Source organism: Barbus barbus (genome assembly GCF_936440315.1).
Source record: "Barbus barbus genome assembly, chromosome: 16".
Lineage (NCBI taxonomy): Eukaryota > Metazoa > Chordata > Actinopteri > Cypriniformes > Cyprinidae > Barbus > Barbus barbus.
In genome coordinates, this window is record NC_136744.1 from 6,793,782 (window position 1) to 6,812,878 (window position 19,097).

The 19,097-nt window shown below is 38.5% G+C and overlaps 1 protein-coding gene across 4 annotated transcripts in view; it reads right to left on the bottom strand.

The window, feature by feature from the left end:
• The window catches only part of LOC306882827 (protein quaking-B-like), a gene marked incomplete at its 3' end in the record, with an annotated part of 100,243 nt that extends 89,635 nt beyond the window's left edge, over window positions 1-10,608 (bottom strand). For all 4 annotated transcript variants that reach the window (XM_079437756.1, XM_079437757.1, XM_079437755.1 and 1 more), the window contains exon 1: window positions 9,868-10,608. In XM_079437756.1, the coding sequence (XP_079293882.1) occupies window positions 9,868-10,009 (142 nt within the window). In that variant the 5' untranslated portion in view covers window positions 10,010-10,608. The remainder of the gene's footprint in view (window positions 1-9,867) is intronic.
• Window positions 10,609-19,097: the final 8,489 nt, after the last annotated feature.

The following is a 19,097-nucleotide window of genomic DNA, read 5'->3' on the forward strand; positions in this document are numbered from 1 at the left end:
GTATCACTGCGCATGTCAATGCAAAACGCTAAACTTAGTGTCGCTGGCACACAGCGGGTCTCAGAACGTAAAATGAAGTGAAACTCACCTCAGAAGTCTGCCTGCGACTGGCTGCAAATTTGCAAAATAGTAATCAAACTGTAAATAGTCACAATGTAGACATAGAGGCTATCAGAGTGACACTGAAAGGCTCAAAATGGCAAGTGTTAAGATACGCAGAGTCCAAACTGAGATGGAATCTCATAACCTCATAAGTGACTGGATTAGAACGCTCTATATGCCACACAAATACAGTAAACCACACAGAAGGCTCAACAATTGGTTAACATGTTGCTATGCTAAGTCAATACTCTTTAACCTGGCTTACACATAATACACTATCGCATTTCTATAATTCAAATCCGTTAAAGGATAGTTAGGCTGCATTAATTAGGTCAACCGGAACCGGGAACACTTCCCAAAACACCTGATGTACTTGTTACATTGTTAGAAGAATGGCATCTACGCTAATATTAGTCTGTTTCTTTCTTATTCCGAGGTCACCGTAGCCACCCAGATCCAGACTATATCCAGATCAGATGGTGGATCAGCACCTAGAGATGACCTCTACAGCCAGGACACCTAGATGAGCCCCAGAGACTGATCCCCAGTGAAGACCCTGTCTCCAAGACGGCCATCGAGACAAGACCACAGGAACCAGATGAGTCCTTTTCACAATCTGACTCTGTTTAGCCTAGATTAAAACTGCTGATTTTGTCTGGCCAGAGGAGAATGACACTATTTCAACAAACTATTTCCCCGTCTAAATACTGTAAAGCTGATATAAAGCCACCCAGATTTATATCAAGCCGATGTAAAGCTGCTTTGACACAATTTGCATTGTTAAAAGCGCTATACAAATAATATTGACTTGACTTGACTTGACTGGAGGAGATTTTCAGTGAAAAAAGGAAGTCACTATGAGCTGTCATTGTATGGGAAAGAGCTGCATGAAGATTTTTCCAAATTTCTATTTAAGCATACATTATGAAATACATAAAATGTAATGTCCCTGAATTGCACTTCTGGTGTTGTAAGTCACCTGTATCTCTCTCTCTGTATCTAGCTCCTAATGAGTGCACAGCTCATTTCCTACTCCTCTAATGCCACAAAGTGAGAAGGATTGTAAAGTATCCCAGAAAGGACAACTACTTTACAACTAAAGACAGAGTCCTAAAGAAGATAATTCTGGGTAAATTGACTTTGACCCCAGTAAAACTCCTCAGGATTAATTAATTGCTCCAATTAGGTGATGAATGTGACCACTTAGACTAATTGTCAGTGGAGCATGCGCTTCTCCAGTCCTCATGGGATCTTTAAGGAGCTTTCACGAAAAGGGCTTTTCCTGAAAGTAAACCGCCTTGTATTGAAGTTTTAGAAGGCAAAGTCATTAAAATGGGTCCTCAGAGTGTGATTATCAGCACATCAGATTTTCTCTATGTGAATTTGTGTGAAAGATTAATGACTACTCTTAGTGTGCTTGTCCTGTTTGGGTAGCGATAAATCGGCTGTCCTGTTTCCCCGGTTAACTACATGTGTGATAGGACCGTTGTATTTGTCAATGAGGCTTCTTAGTTTTGTTTAACAGACTAAACAAACTCCTGGTAAGTGGGGCAACTGGAACCATCTAGTTAATTTACTGACAACCAACTATTTTTTTTTCTTTCTTTTCATCCTATAGTCTTTTGACTATCTGTATAAAGTCAGTTTGCAGGCACTTAGGAAAGGTTGTTTTGACTGACATGAAAAGTGACCAATCACAGTCAATTTTTGTGTTGACATGCCATTTAGAGGCTAAAAACAACAACAACGGTCAGCTCGGTCACCAAAGAAATGATCAGAAAGACTTTATGTAAAAAATATTCTGACTATCCAAAACTATAAAGTACTGATAATATTACTGGCATTAATGTTTAAAAGTTTGGGCTAAGACCTTTTAATGGTTTTGAAAGAAGTCTTTCATGCTCACCAATGCCGCAATTATTTTATAAAAATACTGTAAAAAAAATACAGTCATATTGTGAAATATTATTGCAATTTTAAATAACTATTTTCTATTTGAATATATTTTAAAATGTAATTTATTCTTGTAATGCCAAGTTGAATTTTCAACATCAATACTCCAGTCTTCAGTGTCACGTGATTCTTCAGAAATTATTCTAATATGCTGATATGATGCTCAAGTTATTATCAATGTTGAAAACAATTGTGCTGCTTATTATTTGGGGGGGAAATTGTGATCCTTTGATGAATGTCAAGTTTTACATTTATTTTCAATGGAAATCTTTTATAATATTATAAATGTCTTTACTGTAACTTTTGATCAATTTAAAACATGTTTGCGGAATAAAAGTATTACTTTAATTCCGCAAACACCCCCCCCCCCCCAAAAAAAAAAAACAAACAAACAAACAAACAAACAAAACAAGAACAACAAAAAAACAGATCCCAAACTTTTTTAAATATCTGCTTGTGGACATCTAGTACTGTATATTTGCTAGTAAGAGCCTCCAACAAAACTCAAAGATTTGATGCCACTAAACTGGAAATTTTTGGCAAATCAGGTAATTAGTTGTTCCTCAGAACCACTCCGTACCTTGTAAACAGGACTTCGTTTCCAGGCAGACTGGTGCACCAGACTCCCGGAAGTTGCACAGCACCAGCCAATCAGATTTCAGCCAGCTCTTGCCATTTTTGTGTGCAATATGCATCAGACTGTCAGTGTCTGTGGGTGGTCCATTGCCATGCCGTCTGAAGCTCGACATCCTACAACTAAGAATATCTTGAATTTAATTCAGAATGTTTGAACAGCGCACTCGAGTGCCTTGAATACTAAATATTATGTACTTCTAGCCACTAAATTGCAGCAGTCAGTTATTTAGAAACCTTTTACGACACCATAAAAGAACAATTTGGTGTACAAACCATGAATGACCACTGAGCATTACCATGCCTTACGGGCCCACATACATCTCTGTTTCTATTACCGTCTCTATTCAAACAGTAACTAACTCCATTCTCTATGGATGTCAGCAGCACAACTTTGCCTTATGGGTCTTGTACTGATGGCAGCGGCTGCTCCCTTATTAAATTCATCACCTTTATTACAGCACCGAGTGCATGGCCTAGCATGGCTGACTGCTCCTGTTGCCCGTTGAGAGCATTCATCTGCACTAACGGGGGCAGGGTTTTACGCTTGGTCTGTGCATCAGTCTGCGAGCATCACGTCTGCTTCACGCAAATGCATTGCTCACAGGTGACATGCCAGGGCCAGTCTCACGTCTCATATCTAAAGGCCACAATACCCTTCAGAGCGAGAAGAAACAGCTCTCTACAACACTGACTATGGCAAGGGGTTTCAAATAATGTGTATCAAATACACTTGCACTTGTTAAAGGAGGAATTGTGGTTGTGGTTTTTGCCAATGGATCCTATTCAAATACTGTAACATTGTAAATCTAGCACATTTTTTTTAGTTACACTTTATTTTGATAGTCCACTTTAGAAATTCTACTAACTATAAGTAACTTTGCAACTACATGTCAACTAATTCTCATTAATTTGCAACTACATGTCTACTACCTGTTGACTGTTAGGTTAGGTTTAGGGTTAGTAGAATAAGTTGACATATTCTTGCAAAGTTTCTCAAAGTCAGTATGTTTATGTTGTGGACCCATCAAAATAAAGTGTTAGAAGATATTAAGCAGATAGTCTACTAATACTCTAATGACTTCTAGTTGACATGTAGTTGCAAAGTTACTTACTATTAGTAGAATGTCTAAAGTGGATTATCAAAATAAAGTGTTGCCTTTTTTATATATATTAATTTTTAATGTATGTACATTTACAACACTATACGTTGGGTTGTATTACCTTGGTAATAAATTTCAGAAATATAGTTAACGCTGCTGCATGAGTGTTTCTAATACAGCTATAGGACTGATGGTATATTTGACATCTTTCTCTACTCTGACCACTTTAATCAATCTCTCCATATTTTTTTTCCCTCCTTTTGCAAAGTCATTGAAACTTGTTTGTTTGTTTTGTTATTGGAGCAAATGGGAATGCTTAAAACATATCTGTTGTATTTTCTGTTCACCACTATAAACGTTTACCCAACTATTATGACTTCCTCTTCTGAGAACTGCAGAAATGAGGGTCCATTAGAAATATAATTTTAGGTTTGTAACTAGTAAAAAACAGCAACAACAAAAAACAGCATTTTTAAAGAATTTTCCCAGAAAAACCTGGGAGTTTTTTTTATTTATTTTTTGCATGGAAAATCATTGCAAACTCACTGGGAATATGCATTAATATTTTGAAGATGGATTAAACAATTTTCCCAATCACTGAACTACACACTGACTAGAAATATATCGCTCAAAATGTTTAGTACACAAGTTCACATTTACATTTTGGCTTGGGCTCAAACTCTTAATCCCCCTTGGATTGCTTAATTTATATAAAAAAAGTAATGTTCAATACAAAACAGTAAGCAGAAATAGAGACGTAATTGGTGTAGGTGAATGGCTGATTTATTCATTTATTTTTGCTTTTTAAAAACACATATAATCATGTCACCTGACCTGCATGCAATTCTATATTTTAAGGGATTTTCCTATCACTAAAGCAATTCAAGCTTAGTTAGTTGGAGGATTTTCTCAGCAAATATTGATATATGTGATTAGCTGTACTTAATTTGATTAACTAAAATAATGCAATAAATTCAGTCAAATAATTTAATAGATAAGCAGTCCTAGTTTTAAATGTAATCTGCCATTCAATCACCTCAAGGGGAAAAAAAAGAGAAAACAATAATGATATTATAGTAATTTATGAGAGAATATAACAGTTTGTCTATATTTCTAGTTTCAGTAGATTCCAGTAATCTAGAGTAATTTACAAAAATTAACAGCGCTCTCATAATGATAATGACAGCAATTGCCTAAAATCCAAAGTGTTCCCAAGCTACTGCTTGCATCCGATTATGTGATATTACAAACGAGAGTGTAAAATGAATGCACATTATGAGATGGATGCAAGCCGACACAAACACACACATTCACACACTCTCATCCAAACAGAGCCAGATTTGTTGGATATTACAACACCCCACGGCGAATATCACACATGCGATCTCACACAGCTACTGAGCACTTGTGAGCAATCGCTTGCCTCGATTATCAATGATGCCACAGATTTTCAGCACTTTCAATTCATTTCTCCATTTTCATTCTCACAGAGCCATGCAGAAAAGAGTTTCATGTATGATCAATGCAGCGGTCCAGCATGAGTGGTAGACCATAATTTACGTTCTCCGCATCGTTCTAGCACAGAATAGAGCTGAGCTTGGCAAAAGCTGATGATTTAGCGTTGCTTTGGCGATGGTTCCACTGTAGCGACAAAGCTTCTGAGATTACTTCTGAGATATATATATACAGTGCGAATGTGTTCATACCCCTTAATTTTTTTCACGTTTTGTTATGTTGCTGCCTTATGTTAAGCTGCTTTAAATTACTTTTTTCCCCCACATCAATCTACACTCCATACACCATATTGACAAAGAAAAAACAGAATTGTCGTAAAGAACTTCGTAAATTTATTAAAAATAAAAAACTCAAATAGGTACATTGCATAAGTATTCATACCCTTAACTAAATATTTAGCTGAAGTACCTTTACAGCCTCAAGTCTTTTTTGTTTGATGCGACAAGCTTTGCTCATCAACATTTTGCAATTATCTGCCATTTTTCTCCTCACCTCTTCACCTCTCAAGGTCTGTCAGGTTGGATGGGGGCAGACGCACATTTTCAGGTTCTTGGGTTTTAAAGGTACTTCAGCTAAACGCAAGCTCAGGCTGTGGCTGGGCCACTCAAAGACATTCACAGCGTTGTGTATAAGCCACTCTTGTTGTGTGCTTAGGGTCACTGTCCCGTTGGAAGGTAAACCTTCTGCCCAGTCTGAAGTTCTGATTGCTCTGGAATGGGTTTTCATTAAGGCTATCTCAATATTTTGGTGCATTGAGCTTTTCATCTATTCTGAAGAGTCCCTCAGTCCCTGCTGCTGAAAAACAGCCCCACAGCATGAGGCTGGAACCAGCACACTTTACTTTTGGGATGGTACTCTGCAGGTGATGAGCAGAGATGGTTCCCTTCAAACATGATGCTTAGAATTGAGGGTTATCAGACCAGAGAATCTTGTTTCTCAGAGTTTGAGGGTCCTTTAGGTGTTTTTTTGTAAATTCCAATTGTGTTTTCTTTTGTCTTCACTGAGGAGAGGATTGAGTTTGGCCACACCGCCATAAAGCCCAGATCGGTGGAGTGTTGCAGTGATGTTTGTCCTTCTGTAGATTTCTCCTATCTCCACATATGATCATGGAGCTCAACTAGAGTGACCATCAGGTTCTTCGTCACCACTATAACCAAAGCCCTTCTCCATCAATTGCTCAGTTTGGCCAGGAGGCCAGCTCTAAGAAGAATCCTGGTTGTTTCAAACTTCTTCCATTAAGGGTAACAGAGACTACATGCTTCTGTGACCCTTCAGTGAAGCAAAAATTTTTTCTGAACTCTTCCCCAGATGTGTGGCTTGAGGCAAACCTGTTTCTGAGCTCTATAGACTGTTCTTTTGACCCCAGGGCTTGGTTTTTGCTCTGATATGCATTATCAGCTGTTGGACCTTTTATTAAGACGTGTGTGCCTTTCCAAATCATACCCATTCAATTGAATTTGCCACAGGTTACCTTCACTCAAAGTCGACTAACACCTACAAGTAATATGAATGCTCCTGAGCTAAATTCCAACTCTCCCAGATAAGGGTATGAGTACTTATGCAATGGAATCATTTACGTTTTTTATGACGTTTAAGATGTTAAAAACATTTTTTTTTTTAACCATTATAGTGTATGGAGTGTAGATTGATGTGGAAAAAAGTAATTTAAAGCAGTTTAACATAAGGCAGCAACATAAAACGTCAAACAAATTATGAATACTTTTGCAAGGCACTGTATATGTTGAAGAACGCAGTCTGTGAGTTGCAGTACTGTAGCACAACAACAGGACATTCATTTCTCCATGAGTCCAGAGAAGCACATTTTCTGATCTCATAACCACCCAAGATCATGACCAATTGCAATTAGTTTTCTAAAAGGCATATGATCAGAGGCATGCATGCATGCATTTGCACACGCTCCTAACATGCAGATCTGAGCAGTGTGTCCTGTTTATTGGAGGTCAGGGCTCAGTTCTGCAATGGTTCAATAGTGGAAGTGAAACCGACTGCTCAGTTCACTCTCCTGAACACAAGACTAACTCGCTGTCTCAGTCTGACGGAGTGTGTGCACCCTTGACAGCGTTATTAATTCAGATTTGCACAAGCTAGACTGTGACAAACCCATAATGTGTGGTGGAGGAAACGACTCTAACTGGCATATTACTCAAAAAGATTGCATTAAACAGCATGACACATATCTACGCCAGATTCTCACCAACTCTCTGTATAAAAATCTGTAGAAAGTCACGACGTGAGTCATACTTCTCAAGTGAAACGCAGAATATTCTTCATGTTGGCAAGTAAGATCAGCTACATCGTTCTGATTACATGGCTAATGTTACAGGCGAACATCACCGGCTTTATCCAGAGAGGAAAGCTAGTTTCAACCAGAGGGAAAAGCTGTAAATGTGAGTGACAAGAAATAAACAAGTAAGTGACTGTGAAACTGCTGCAATTCACAAAGCACAAAGTGTAAAGCCAGGCCACAGGCCCTCCGGAGGGGCGTATGATGATGTCCAAAATGCAAGTTTAACAGGATAGGGTGTAAAAGACATGTTTTGATGGATTTATTTTAGTGTCTAAACTGACAAATACAAATTTATTTGATTATAAGTCTAAAAATGAAACTGACATTTTAAAATGGCATCACAGAGGCGTTATTAGGCTTACGTCACTCCGCTGTGATTTGCAGATGAATACGATCCTCGGGTATTTAAGGGATGCCAAGGGACTGCATCCACACTGGAATGGCATGCTGGGCGCAGATGATTCACCGGCAGAAAACAGTTATTTGGGACTGTGTGTGTCAGCGATTATAAACCTACCAACCTTCCTAACTTGAGCGAGGGAGGGTGGCAGCGCTCAAAGATGTCAAAAATAAAACGACTCCCTCTCCCTCATACTGTAATGAGAAAATAATGATGAGTAATGAGTCGGTAATGTAGAGTAATGTGTGTGATGATGGAGTTTTATAAACGTAATTTAAAACGTAGGTTTGCTCAAGAGGTTCTAAATTATTACAAGCACATCATGATCTGAAATTACGTTTGCTTTGTTTGACAACATTTTTTTTAAACAGATTTTCAATTGGCAGGGAAATTCCGTAAAGAAAAATAAATGAAAATGCATGTGGCAAGAACATTACACAACAAAAGAACAATGAAAATCAGACAACAGTGACAGAACGGCCTCTGCATTCACGAATAAAAGGAACTCAAGAAGGTGGTTAGAGGGGGCCCTCTCTATTGACAGGGGTCATTTAGATAGATAGATAGATAGATAGATAGATAGATAGATAGATAGATAGATAGATAGATAGATAGATAGATAGATAGATAGATAGATAGATAGATAGATAGATAGATAGATAGATAGATAGATAGATAGATAGATAGATGCTTTTAATAATCCTTTTAACAGCTAATTACCGTAATTTAATTTGCAATAAAGGCCCAAGGCTCTCTATAAAACATTTATGAAACATTACAGAAACATTTATGAGAAAAAGAGGACAGTTTGGGGAAATATATAAACCTTATTAAGAACTTTATAAAGTTGACAGCAGGAGATGGGTACAAGAGGTTTCTATAAAGAATGAGTCAGGAGCCCCCTGGTGCCACAGTACACGTAATTCTCCCCCTAAACCACAAACCATGCCATGGTGCATGTACTGTATTAAAAGACTTTGAATATTTGAATATTGATGTATTATGCTTAGATACAGCGAAAAAAAAAGGTTTGTCGACTTTTGTTGTGTGTGTGCTGTTTTATATACAAATGTTGGGTTGTTTTTTTTATAGCCTATACTTAACTATTGGCTTACACATACTGGGCCATTTTGTTGGGTTATTTTGGTAAACAACAGCTCTGGCGCCGACTATTTAAATAGCAACGGTCCAGAAGAGGATCTGTAGGTGTGACAGTAAGTTTCTCTTGCTTGTGTAGGCTCTCTCAATACATTTTGTTGCTATCCTGTAGACATTAGTCCAATACAATTTACACAACTATTCACTTGTCAGTGATGGTCAACTTTCTCTTTTAGGCCGATGGAATGGGCTACATCAGTTACACATCGACTTCTGCCATAAATCTCTGGATAGCTACTTGTGTAAACTGGTTAATTTAGAGTTTAAATGAGAGAAATTTTACTTTTAGTTATTTTCTTGTCTCTGAGAAAGTCTCCTAAACAGCTGTCTCTCAAATATTAAGGTGAAATTGTAAAATTAACCAATCACATTACTGTCTTGTTCACACAAACATATCACAAATATTATTTTTTTCTCACGAGGAATGCATTAATAACCAACAGAACCATTGTAAAATCATTTCGCAAGCCACAGGTATCCCCTTGCAATGGAGAAGTAGAGATACCGAATGGGAGCGTAAACTTAAGCAGCTATTAAAGCAGAACTAAAAGGCTGTATAAATCGTGTGTTTGGCAAAACAGGGATTAAGATCTGACACCAAAAATGCCACTGACGCTATAAATTGTTACTGTTAACCGTTTCGCCTTAAGCGCGTACGACCGCGCTCCGTTTCCAGCTCCGTTCGGTGGGATTACCTTCGTCGAGAAGCCGTTCGAGGTGGTTGAAGATCCCGCAGAAGTTGGGTAGACTGCTCATCAGTTTCTTATCGTTCATAAGCTGCATCAGATAATCTGGGGTCGGTTTCGGCTTCTCTTTCGTTTCCATTTCCCCCACCATATTCCACAGAAATCACCACCGACGCCCCCAAATAGACGGGAAAAAGTCCCAAAATAAATAAAGGCTTGGATATAAATAATAAATAGAGTACAAAAACGCAAGTGAAGAAGGCAAGTGCCTCACTCGTCCGCGTAAAAGGCTGCTGCCTCTGTCTTTACGCACAATCCGCTGCTGCAATAGGCTACGGCAATTCGGGAGATGACAGTTGTTTAGGACAGCTGATGAAATGAATTTAAATGAACAAAATGAAATATAAACGTGTGGAGAGGGAAGCCAGGTCTCCTTTCAGAAACAATTCCCGATAAATCCCACAAGTTACTCGCAAAGGTGACTCCCGCGTGCCCAGTGCCCCTTTTAAGATTTATTTTAGCGAGAGATTTGTCCTTAACTTCCTCTTGAGGCGGTGAAAATGTACCCTTTCCCCGAGTTCCCCAGAGCTTCCTGTGTCTTGTCTGTCTGTGTATGTGTGCAGCAGTAGAAACGTCTGTCCCTCCCGTCTCTTACGCGCAATAAAGGCGCTTTCTCAATGAGATTGGCATTCGGTCCTCCGTTACCGACCAGCTCCTCTTGCGCTCTCGAGCCCGTCACATGATCACACTGAGTCCCAGCTGAAGAAATCAGACTGTGGGAGGAGAGAGAGAGAGAGAGAGAGAGAGAGAGAGAGAGAGAGAAAGCGAGAGAGAAGAGAGAAAAGTCTGTACATCTGAAAAACAATTAGCCCATTTTAAATGCGACTCGTTTTCTGAAGCATGTCTGTAAGATATGCATCTGGCGTATTGCGATGAATGGCTTCACATCAGCTCTTCCATAGAGATGCTATTTTTACATTCTCCAAAATACTTGTTCTCTACACTAACCAGTTATCAGCACAATTTCTGTGTTTACTAAGTGTTTTCATTTACTCCCCATCATGTCCTTCTGAGAAGATATGGTTTGTCTTCATTTAAACATAAAATGAGATGTTGGGCGAATTTTGAGCTGCACTTTCATAAGAATATGTCTATATGTGCTAATGCATATTCCAAATCTTATAATGTCTTGCGTTTGATAGGTTTGTATGAGGAATGGTCTAAAGTTAAATCGCTGGACTAGTTTTGTTACACTTTTTTATTATGCGTAAAGAGCAGCCCTGACAGTCTACCAAATATCTCCTTTAGGGTTTCACAGAAGAAAAGTATGCTGAAACAACATGAAGGTAAGTAGGCCTAATCATGAATAAAAACAAAATTAAGTTGAATCTTTCTTTAAATTATACATCTGCTTGTTTTATTGAGAACGAAAGCTCTATACCCATTGTTTTGAGGTGTTTGTGAGACTGGGTTTGTATTGGTCACATGGGTCTAATATTAAAAGACTCATTTGTCCTCTTTTGGCAAGCTAGATGGGAATATTGAAGTAGAAGAAGTGCGATTGACTAAACGCCGGCGCACATCAGAATGTACCACAATGGTAAAGAAGAAAACAAGGCATTTATCTCAATAGGAGGACTTCCTCTGCAGAAAAAAAAATCATTACACAATGCAGTTGGAGGCTAATGCTTTGTCAATATGTGCCAATACTCAACTTAAACTAACGCTTATGGGAACAGCTCCTCCCTCTGGATTAGAGGACTTTTTAATTTACATAATTAACATTCTTTTTGTCCCTGTTGGAGTAGCATAAGAACAACACAAGCAGAAAGGTATTACAGAGATTTGAAGTTTGATGTGCTATATTTTCATTCCTAGCATTCATTCTTTGCGTTAATGCAATGCATTCGATTCTGCAAAATAAACGCTATGCCCTAGTACCACACTTTGAAATAGCAAACATGTTCAATTTCAGAGAGAACTGAAGTTATTTTCCCACACAGTAAGAATAATTTATGACTGCTTGAATCCCTTTATTACTATGTTTATATAAATACTCTAATTGGCCTAATGGTTTTGTCACTTCTTTTGTTATACAAAGCAGTTCTCATGCATGGTGCTGTTTGGCTTTTAGACGCACCCATGAAAGCAATTGTTCCAGTCGCCGTTTGACGTTACATTGGTCCATCACTCCTATTCACGTGAATAAAAAAAATAAGAAGCACGTATAAGAAATAGCCGGAAAACAAAACGAGGGAGAATGTGAAACAACGCACCAGAGGGCTGAGGAGATGAGGGTAGAGAGGGCTGGCAGCCCAGTATCTGACAGCATGGAAACAAACGACCCACCAGAACAGGAAGGGATTGTCCAGGTCCTGCCCAGCACCTTTTCATCCTTTTGTCATGCCCAGGGCTTTCACATGCAGATCGCCTTGGACGCAGAGGCCTGTGTAAGGGCACCTTGCCCTCCTGACTACAGAGAAAGGGGTGTATTTACCCCTCACCCCTTCTTCAGCGAGAACTGCCCCTCCACCCTGTGGCTCCCGGCTCCCTCGCTTACTGACGGAAGCCTTGTTTGAGAGCAAAGGAATTACGTTAATGAATGCATTCCTTCACACATGCACCCTGAAACCGGGCAAGCTTGTCTCTGTTTGGTTGAACCAGGGAACAAGTGCACTGTCGCTCTCAAACCCTCACCTTTCATCTCGCTCCAGCCCCCTCTTTTTCACTTGTTCGCTCTCCTTCAGATAGCCCAGATCCCCTCATAAACCCCCTTCTCTGTAAGTGCATGTGACCAGTATGTGGGTTTGAGCTGAACATGAAAACAGCCTGTAAACTGATGAATCCAGACACAGTCAAGGAAAAGAGGAGCCTTTGCTGTGGTTACACTTCTCTTACACTATTTGCATGCTTTTGAAGACTAATTAACCACAACGATGGCATTAGTATTCAAAAGTGCACTGATACTTACAATTTCAGCATATGGAAAATTTTAGAGACATACAAATGGTAAAAATACTTAATCCCATTAAATTCATAGGTCGATTTGATCATATTTATGGGAAATGAAACTCATTAACGACATCATACCGCAGTTAACACATTTCCCTAATTTGACAGTGCATTTATTTATTTGTCATTTATTATTTTTAGCACCATGTCAGAAATAAATGCGTGCACACACACAGCAATACAATTAAATGTGTTTGACTTATACTGCATATCATACTTCTTAAGCTTTCTCCTCAAATGATTTATGAAATGTTTATTCATGATTTACGGACAAATAGGAGCTCTGCTATGGAACTTTGTTAGAGTACTGAACTCAATTCCACTGTCAATATGTTGATATTGTACGTTACTGTGTCTATAAAAATGTACATACATATTTTACATACCCAGAATAAGCATAACAGCCCTCCAGAGAGCTGAAAACTGTTACAGAAATAGCAGTAGCAGCAGAAGCTTATTTAAAATATAATATTGCTTGGATTAACTTAATGATTAACATTTTATAGAAAATATTTAGGAAATCAATGTGCTGATGTGTCCTCTATAAATGTGAAGAATCTGTGCAATTATAGGTTTGTGAAGCCAGAGTGCATTAAATTTAATTCAGTCATGAATGATTGAATGCATTACTGAAACAACCATGAAACATCAATAATAATTTCCATAACTGAGCTCCAAGGCTCATTTCCAGTGCAAAATGTCTTATCGAACACATTACTAAATTTGATCATGTTCCACAAAATAAATCGGTCATTAGTTACCATGGCAGCCCAGTGGCTCAGTGTACACTGAACATCCATGAGCAGATCCCAGCTGAAAGATTGGGTCTACCATACCATAGCCACAAAGATACCACAAAAAGCCCTATCAGGTTGTCTCCAAGTTTTTTTGCTGGCCGAGTCTTTTGTAACATAAATCCACTGTGTGCTAATTTGACGCGCTGCAGAGATAAAGGGGGGAACTCATGTTAGTTTCAGCATCAGAGGATCGGAATGTGGGCCATTTAAAGCAGGAGTCAGACAATTCCTCTCGGACAGACCCACATGGTTAAATGAATAGAGAAGTAATTAACAGAAGGCCTTGACTCGCTGGATAAAACAATATTCAAATCAGAGAGACTGAGACGGAATGATGAAGGAGGCTGGATGGTAAAAATGTTTTGTCTTATGGAATAGCATGAGGAGAAGATAAAGCAAGAAACAACTACTAAGAGGAAAACATTACGCTTTTCACATTTATCTTTCACACCTCAAATTATGTTAATGGCAGTTAACAGAAATCTGAGAATAGAGATCACAGTTACAGTTTAACAGGCCTGATTTCAATCATAATTCAGTTTTGAAAAATGTGCAGTTGTTGTGTTTTGTTGTTGAAATAAATCTTACAAATATTAAGTCAAAATTAAGTCAAACTCATACCTATAAAGACAATGTGCACAATTTACTTATAGTACTGTACATGTACTGATATGCAGGTTTTTTGTTTACATTTATATTCATATTGTCATTTATATTACATTATAAGATTTGTGTGAATTATAAAGAAAGTGAATATTTATTATGCGCCTCTAAAAGCTTCATTAGAATTGGCTGAAGTATAGATGGTTATTGGGAGTTAATGAATGGTCCATTAGCGAAAGTTAGGCAAAATTTTGTCAATAGTGTGATGAATGAAGCACTGCTTATAAAAAAAGTCACTTTCAAACCTAGCAGATTTCTATTGGCCAATGAGGCGAATTTGCATAACCAACTAGAACACACGCAAAATCTGCACAGAGTATGTTTTTACCCTCATGCGAAACTTCATATCATGTGAATTTCTATTGAAATAACTGGATTTTGTCTGCTAAATTTTGCAGAGCAAAAATAAATGTAGTCTCAGATGTCACGTCCAAGGTCCATTGGCTGAATGTCTGATGCATATCACACACAAAATTGGAAATACTTCAGGAGTTTAAAAGTCATCATCGAAATGGTTGGATTCTACAGGATTTCTGGGAGACGTGTGTGTTGCGTTCTTTAAAGGGGTCATAAGATGCTTTTTTAAAGATCATTATATTGTGTATTTGGTGTAACAGAATATGTTGGCATGCTTTAATGTTCAAAAAACACATTATTTTTCAAATACTGTACATTATTGTAGGTCCTCTATGCCCCGCCTCTCTCAAACGCTTTGTTTTCTACAAAGTCCCTCCTTCCGACAAGCGCAGTCTGCTCTGATTGGCCAGCTGGCACAGTGCATTGTGATTGGCCGAACACCACAAGCTCTTGTCGGAAATGTAACACCCCTTTCCATAATCACGAGCTTCAGCTTTCAAAATAAAAGTAAAGACAGTTAATAATGTCCTTAGTTTTACCATCAGTTCAAGCCTGAGAGGGGAACAGAGTCGCGTGACAGACACAGTGATGCTCATATGTGTTTGCAAACAAGCCACGATTAAGATAGCTGACATGCTGTAATGTGACCCTCTCTCTTTCTCTCTCACACGCGTGCGCACACGCACCCACACACAATGCACAAAACTCCGCATTTGTACAGTCAATAGCAAATACTTAAACTAATAACAAAACATACTTACAGTCACTAATTCAGAAGCGCCAGATTGTCATAGCAAAGTCAGAATTACCTCCTCTCCTAGGTTCACGAAACGGTCGTCCATAAAATGCGTTGTGATAACATCTGGGTTGTGCTGTTCTGTTGTAAGTAATCTTAATGATTCCTAAATGCATCTACTTTTGGAAGGCCAAATAAAGTGCTTTTGCTTTCGCCTAGAAACACACAGTGTCTCCGTGACATGGCTTCATCAACACTACTGCGCTTACTGAAACCAGCCTTATCTCTTTGCGTGAACATTTGGGCGGTATTACGCAAATATTTCCACATCATGACGTAGACATGTGGGGGCGTGTTTGAATGAACCGTTTTAGGGGTGGGGGGGCGAGGCAGAGTCTTAACTTTGATAAAAAATATTTGAGACTTTAGTCTTTGCAACTTCAGGGATCTTATCTATGCACAATCAGCTTGTAACACTCCAAAGAGAAAGGAAAACTTGAAATCGCATCATGACCCCTTTAACGTTCTGCCTGGAAACAAAGAACAAACTCCCTCGTGGAAGAAGAAAGCTGTCATGTTTACAACTGTAACGATGAGCACTTATCAGGCTCAACTAAATGCACTGTAAAAAAATAAAAGTTGAGCCAACTTAAAATTTTAAGGCAACCAGCTTCAGCAGATTTTTGAGTTTTCTCAACTTCTTGTTTTAAGTTTATACAACAAAAAGTTGAGAAAACTTTTTTTTTTTTTTACACCGTGCTGGGATTTCAAAAGTATGTGAAATATGTAAAGTTTGCGGCATAGAATCTTTAAAATACGTCCAAGAGTTTTACACACCAGTCTCTTATTGTGGGGACATTTCCACGTGGCACAAAAGGAAATGTGATTGGTTGCTTTACCTGTCAGTCATATGGCCTCTTGGGTGGTCATTGGTCATTCAAAGCAGCCAAGGTTCCCAGACCTTCTGCCGTCAGTCTGAAGGTCTGGCTACACGAGACTACAATACATGTGACTGCATCTTAAAGAACAAAAACACAATGAGACAGAGAATATGGAATACAGGTATACATTAGGAGGTCTAAATCAGTTAATTCACCCAAAATGAAAATTCTGTCATTATTTTCTCACCCTCATGTCATTTCAAACCTGATTTATTTTCTTTCTTCCGTGGAATACAAAAATATTTTTTTCTAAAGAATCAGAGCCGATCCTCCCTATACGCAGAATACGCAAGACCTGGAGTCCCTTGCTCTCAAAGATGTTTTAATTTTAGTTTCGTTTTTGAGTTTGGCCAGCGGTTATGAAAACATGAATGATCATTTATTTTAATGCGGTGCGCTGTCACCCTATCTATGTGAAAACTGTCAAATCATGTAACATGAATGTCGTGAACAGTCTCTTGCTCGAGACAAAAAAAAAAAACGAGATGAAAGCATATCGAGCTGCGGAGGAGATACTTTTTCTCGAGCGCTTTCCGTGAGCACGATTCGAGACGGAGTGAAACACGGACAAATGCGTTTCATCCATTCTTTCATCACAACACCCCCCCCCCCCCCCCCCCACCTCTCCCATTTTGCGTTGAGCCCCCAGAAGTCTAGGATCGGCACTGTAAAGAATGCATTGGTCACTCTTTTGCATGCAATGGAGACCAGACCTTTAAGCTTCAAAATGAATTCAAGAGCATGATGAATGTATCTTAAAAGCAGTCTGGAAGACCTTGGATTACATGCTTCTGAAGTCACATGATAGCTTTGTGTGACATACACAGAGAGATCACAGATTATCTCGAAATCCAGACTAGCCCGCCATGGTGCATTTATGAGAGTTCATTAGAGAAATAGCAAATGCTCAATTTGTGAACAAAACCTTTTTTTATTGGTCTGATCTTTTTAATGAATCTGTTCATCCAGTTCACAAAAAGGTCTGACGATTTATTCACAAATCAGCTGTCTTGATCTGTTTAAGTTATTTGCAATATAGCCTTGGAATTAGGGCTGTCACAACATCAGATTTGTCTCTACATGATTATCGTGGCCTCAAAAATTCATGCTAACGATCTATCGTGATATCTAAAGAAATCTTAAAAAATTCTAAATAAATAAATAAATTATCATTATCATGCTATGTCAAATGTGTCAAAGAAAGACAATTTATGAGAATAAGTGCATATTTTTACTCCAAACTTGCATTATAGCATCGATCAAATGTTTGAAATAACTTCCTTCTATGAACTGATTGTTGTTTTATAGTATTCTATAAAGTGATTAAGGATAGGCTGATTAGTATTGAAATATAAACAAACATTATCTATATGAAAATACCTGAGATGGCTTAAAGAACACAGATAAAGCATGTACTGTTATAATCGTGTGCTGATTCTCATCACGTTACATCATACAAAACATTTCTTTCTGCATTTCATAACAGCGACATCTGGATGCCTTTGTCCATATCGAGGGGTGAGAACCAGAAGGGTGTAAGTAACATTTTGGGTGAAATGCAGATATATATATATATATATATATATATATATATAAATACAACTCGAATTCCAGAAATGTTGGGACGGTTTTTAAATTTGAATACAATGAATACTAAAAGTCTTTCAAATCACATGAGCCAATATTTTATTCACAATAGAGCATAGATAACATAATAAATGTTTAAACTGAGACATTTTAAAATGTTATGAGCAAAATGAGCTCCTTTGAAAGTTGATGTCTGCTACAGGTCTCAAAATAGTTGGGACGAGGGCATGTTTACCATGGTGTAGCATCTCCACTTCTTTTCAAAACAGTTTGAAGATGTCTGGGCATCGAGTTTCTGGAGTTTTGGTGTTGGAATTTGGTCCCCTTCTTGCCTGATATAGGTTTCCAGCTGCTGAAGAGTTCGTGGTTGTCTTTGACGTATTTTTCGTTTAATGATACGCCAAATGTTCTCTATAGGTGAAAGATCTGGACTGCAGGCAGGCCAATTCAGCACCCAGACTCTTCTACTATGAAGCCATGCTGTTGTAATAGCATAGTATGTGGTTTTGCATTGTCCTGCTGAAATAGACGTCGTCTGGAGGGGAGCATATGGTGCTCTAAAGCCTTTATATACCTTTCAGCATTCATAGTGCCTTCCAAAACATGCAAGCTGCCAATACCGTATGCACTTATGCACCCCCATACCATCAGAGATGCTGGCTTTTGAACTGAACGCTGATGACATGCTGGAAGATCTCCCTCCTCTTTAGCCCGGAGGACTCGGCGTCTGTGATTTCCAACAAGAATGTAAAATTTGGACTCGTCTGACCATAGAGCACTTTTCCACTTTGAAACAGTCCATTTTAAGTGAGCCTTGGTCCACAGGACACAACGGCACTTCTGGACCATGTTCATATATGGCTTCCTTTTTGCATGATAGAGCTTTAGTTGACATCTGCAGATGGCACGGCAGATTGTGTTTACAGACAGTGGTTTCTGGAAGTATTCCTGGGCCCATTTAGTAATGTCAATGACAGAATCATGCCGATGAGTGATGCAGTGTCGTCTGAGGGCCCAAAGACCACGGGCATCCAACAAAGGTCTTCGGCCCTAGTGAAAAAATAAACATACTAAAACGTATTTGAAACACATTTATTTCATACTAAGTATACCACAAATACATTTACATATGTATGTGCTTAATAA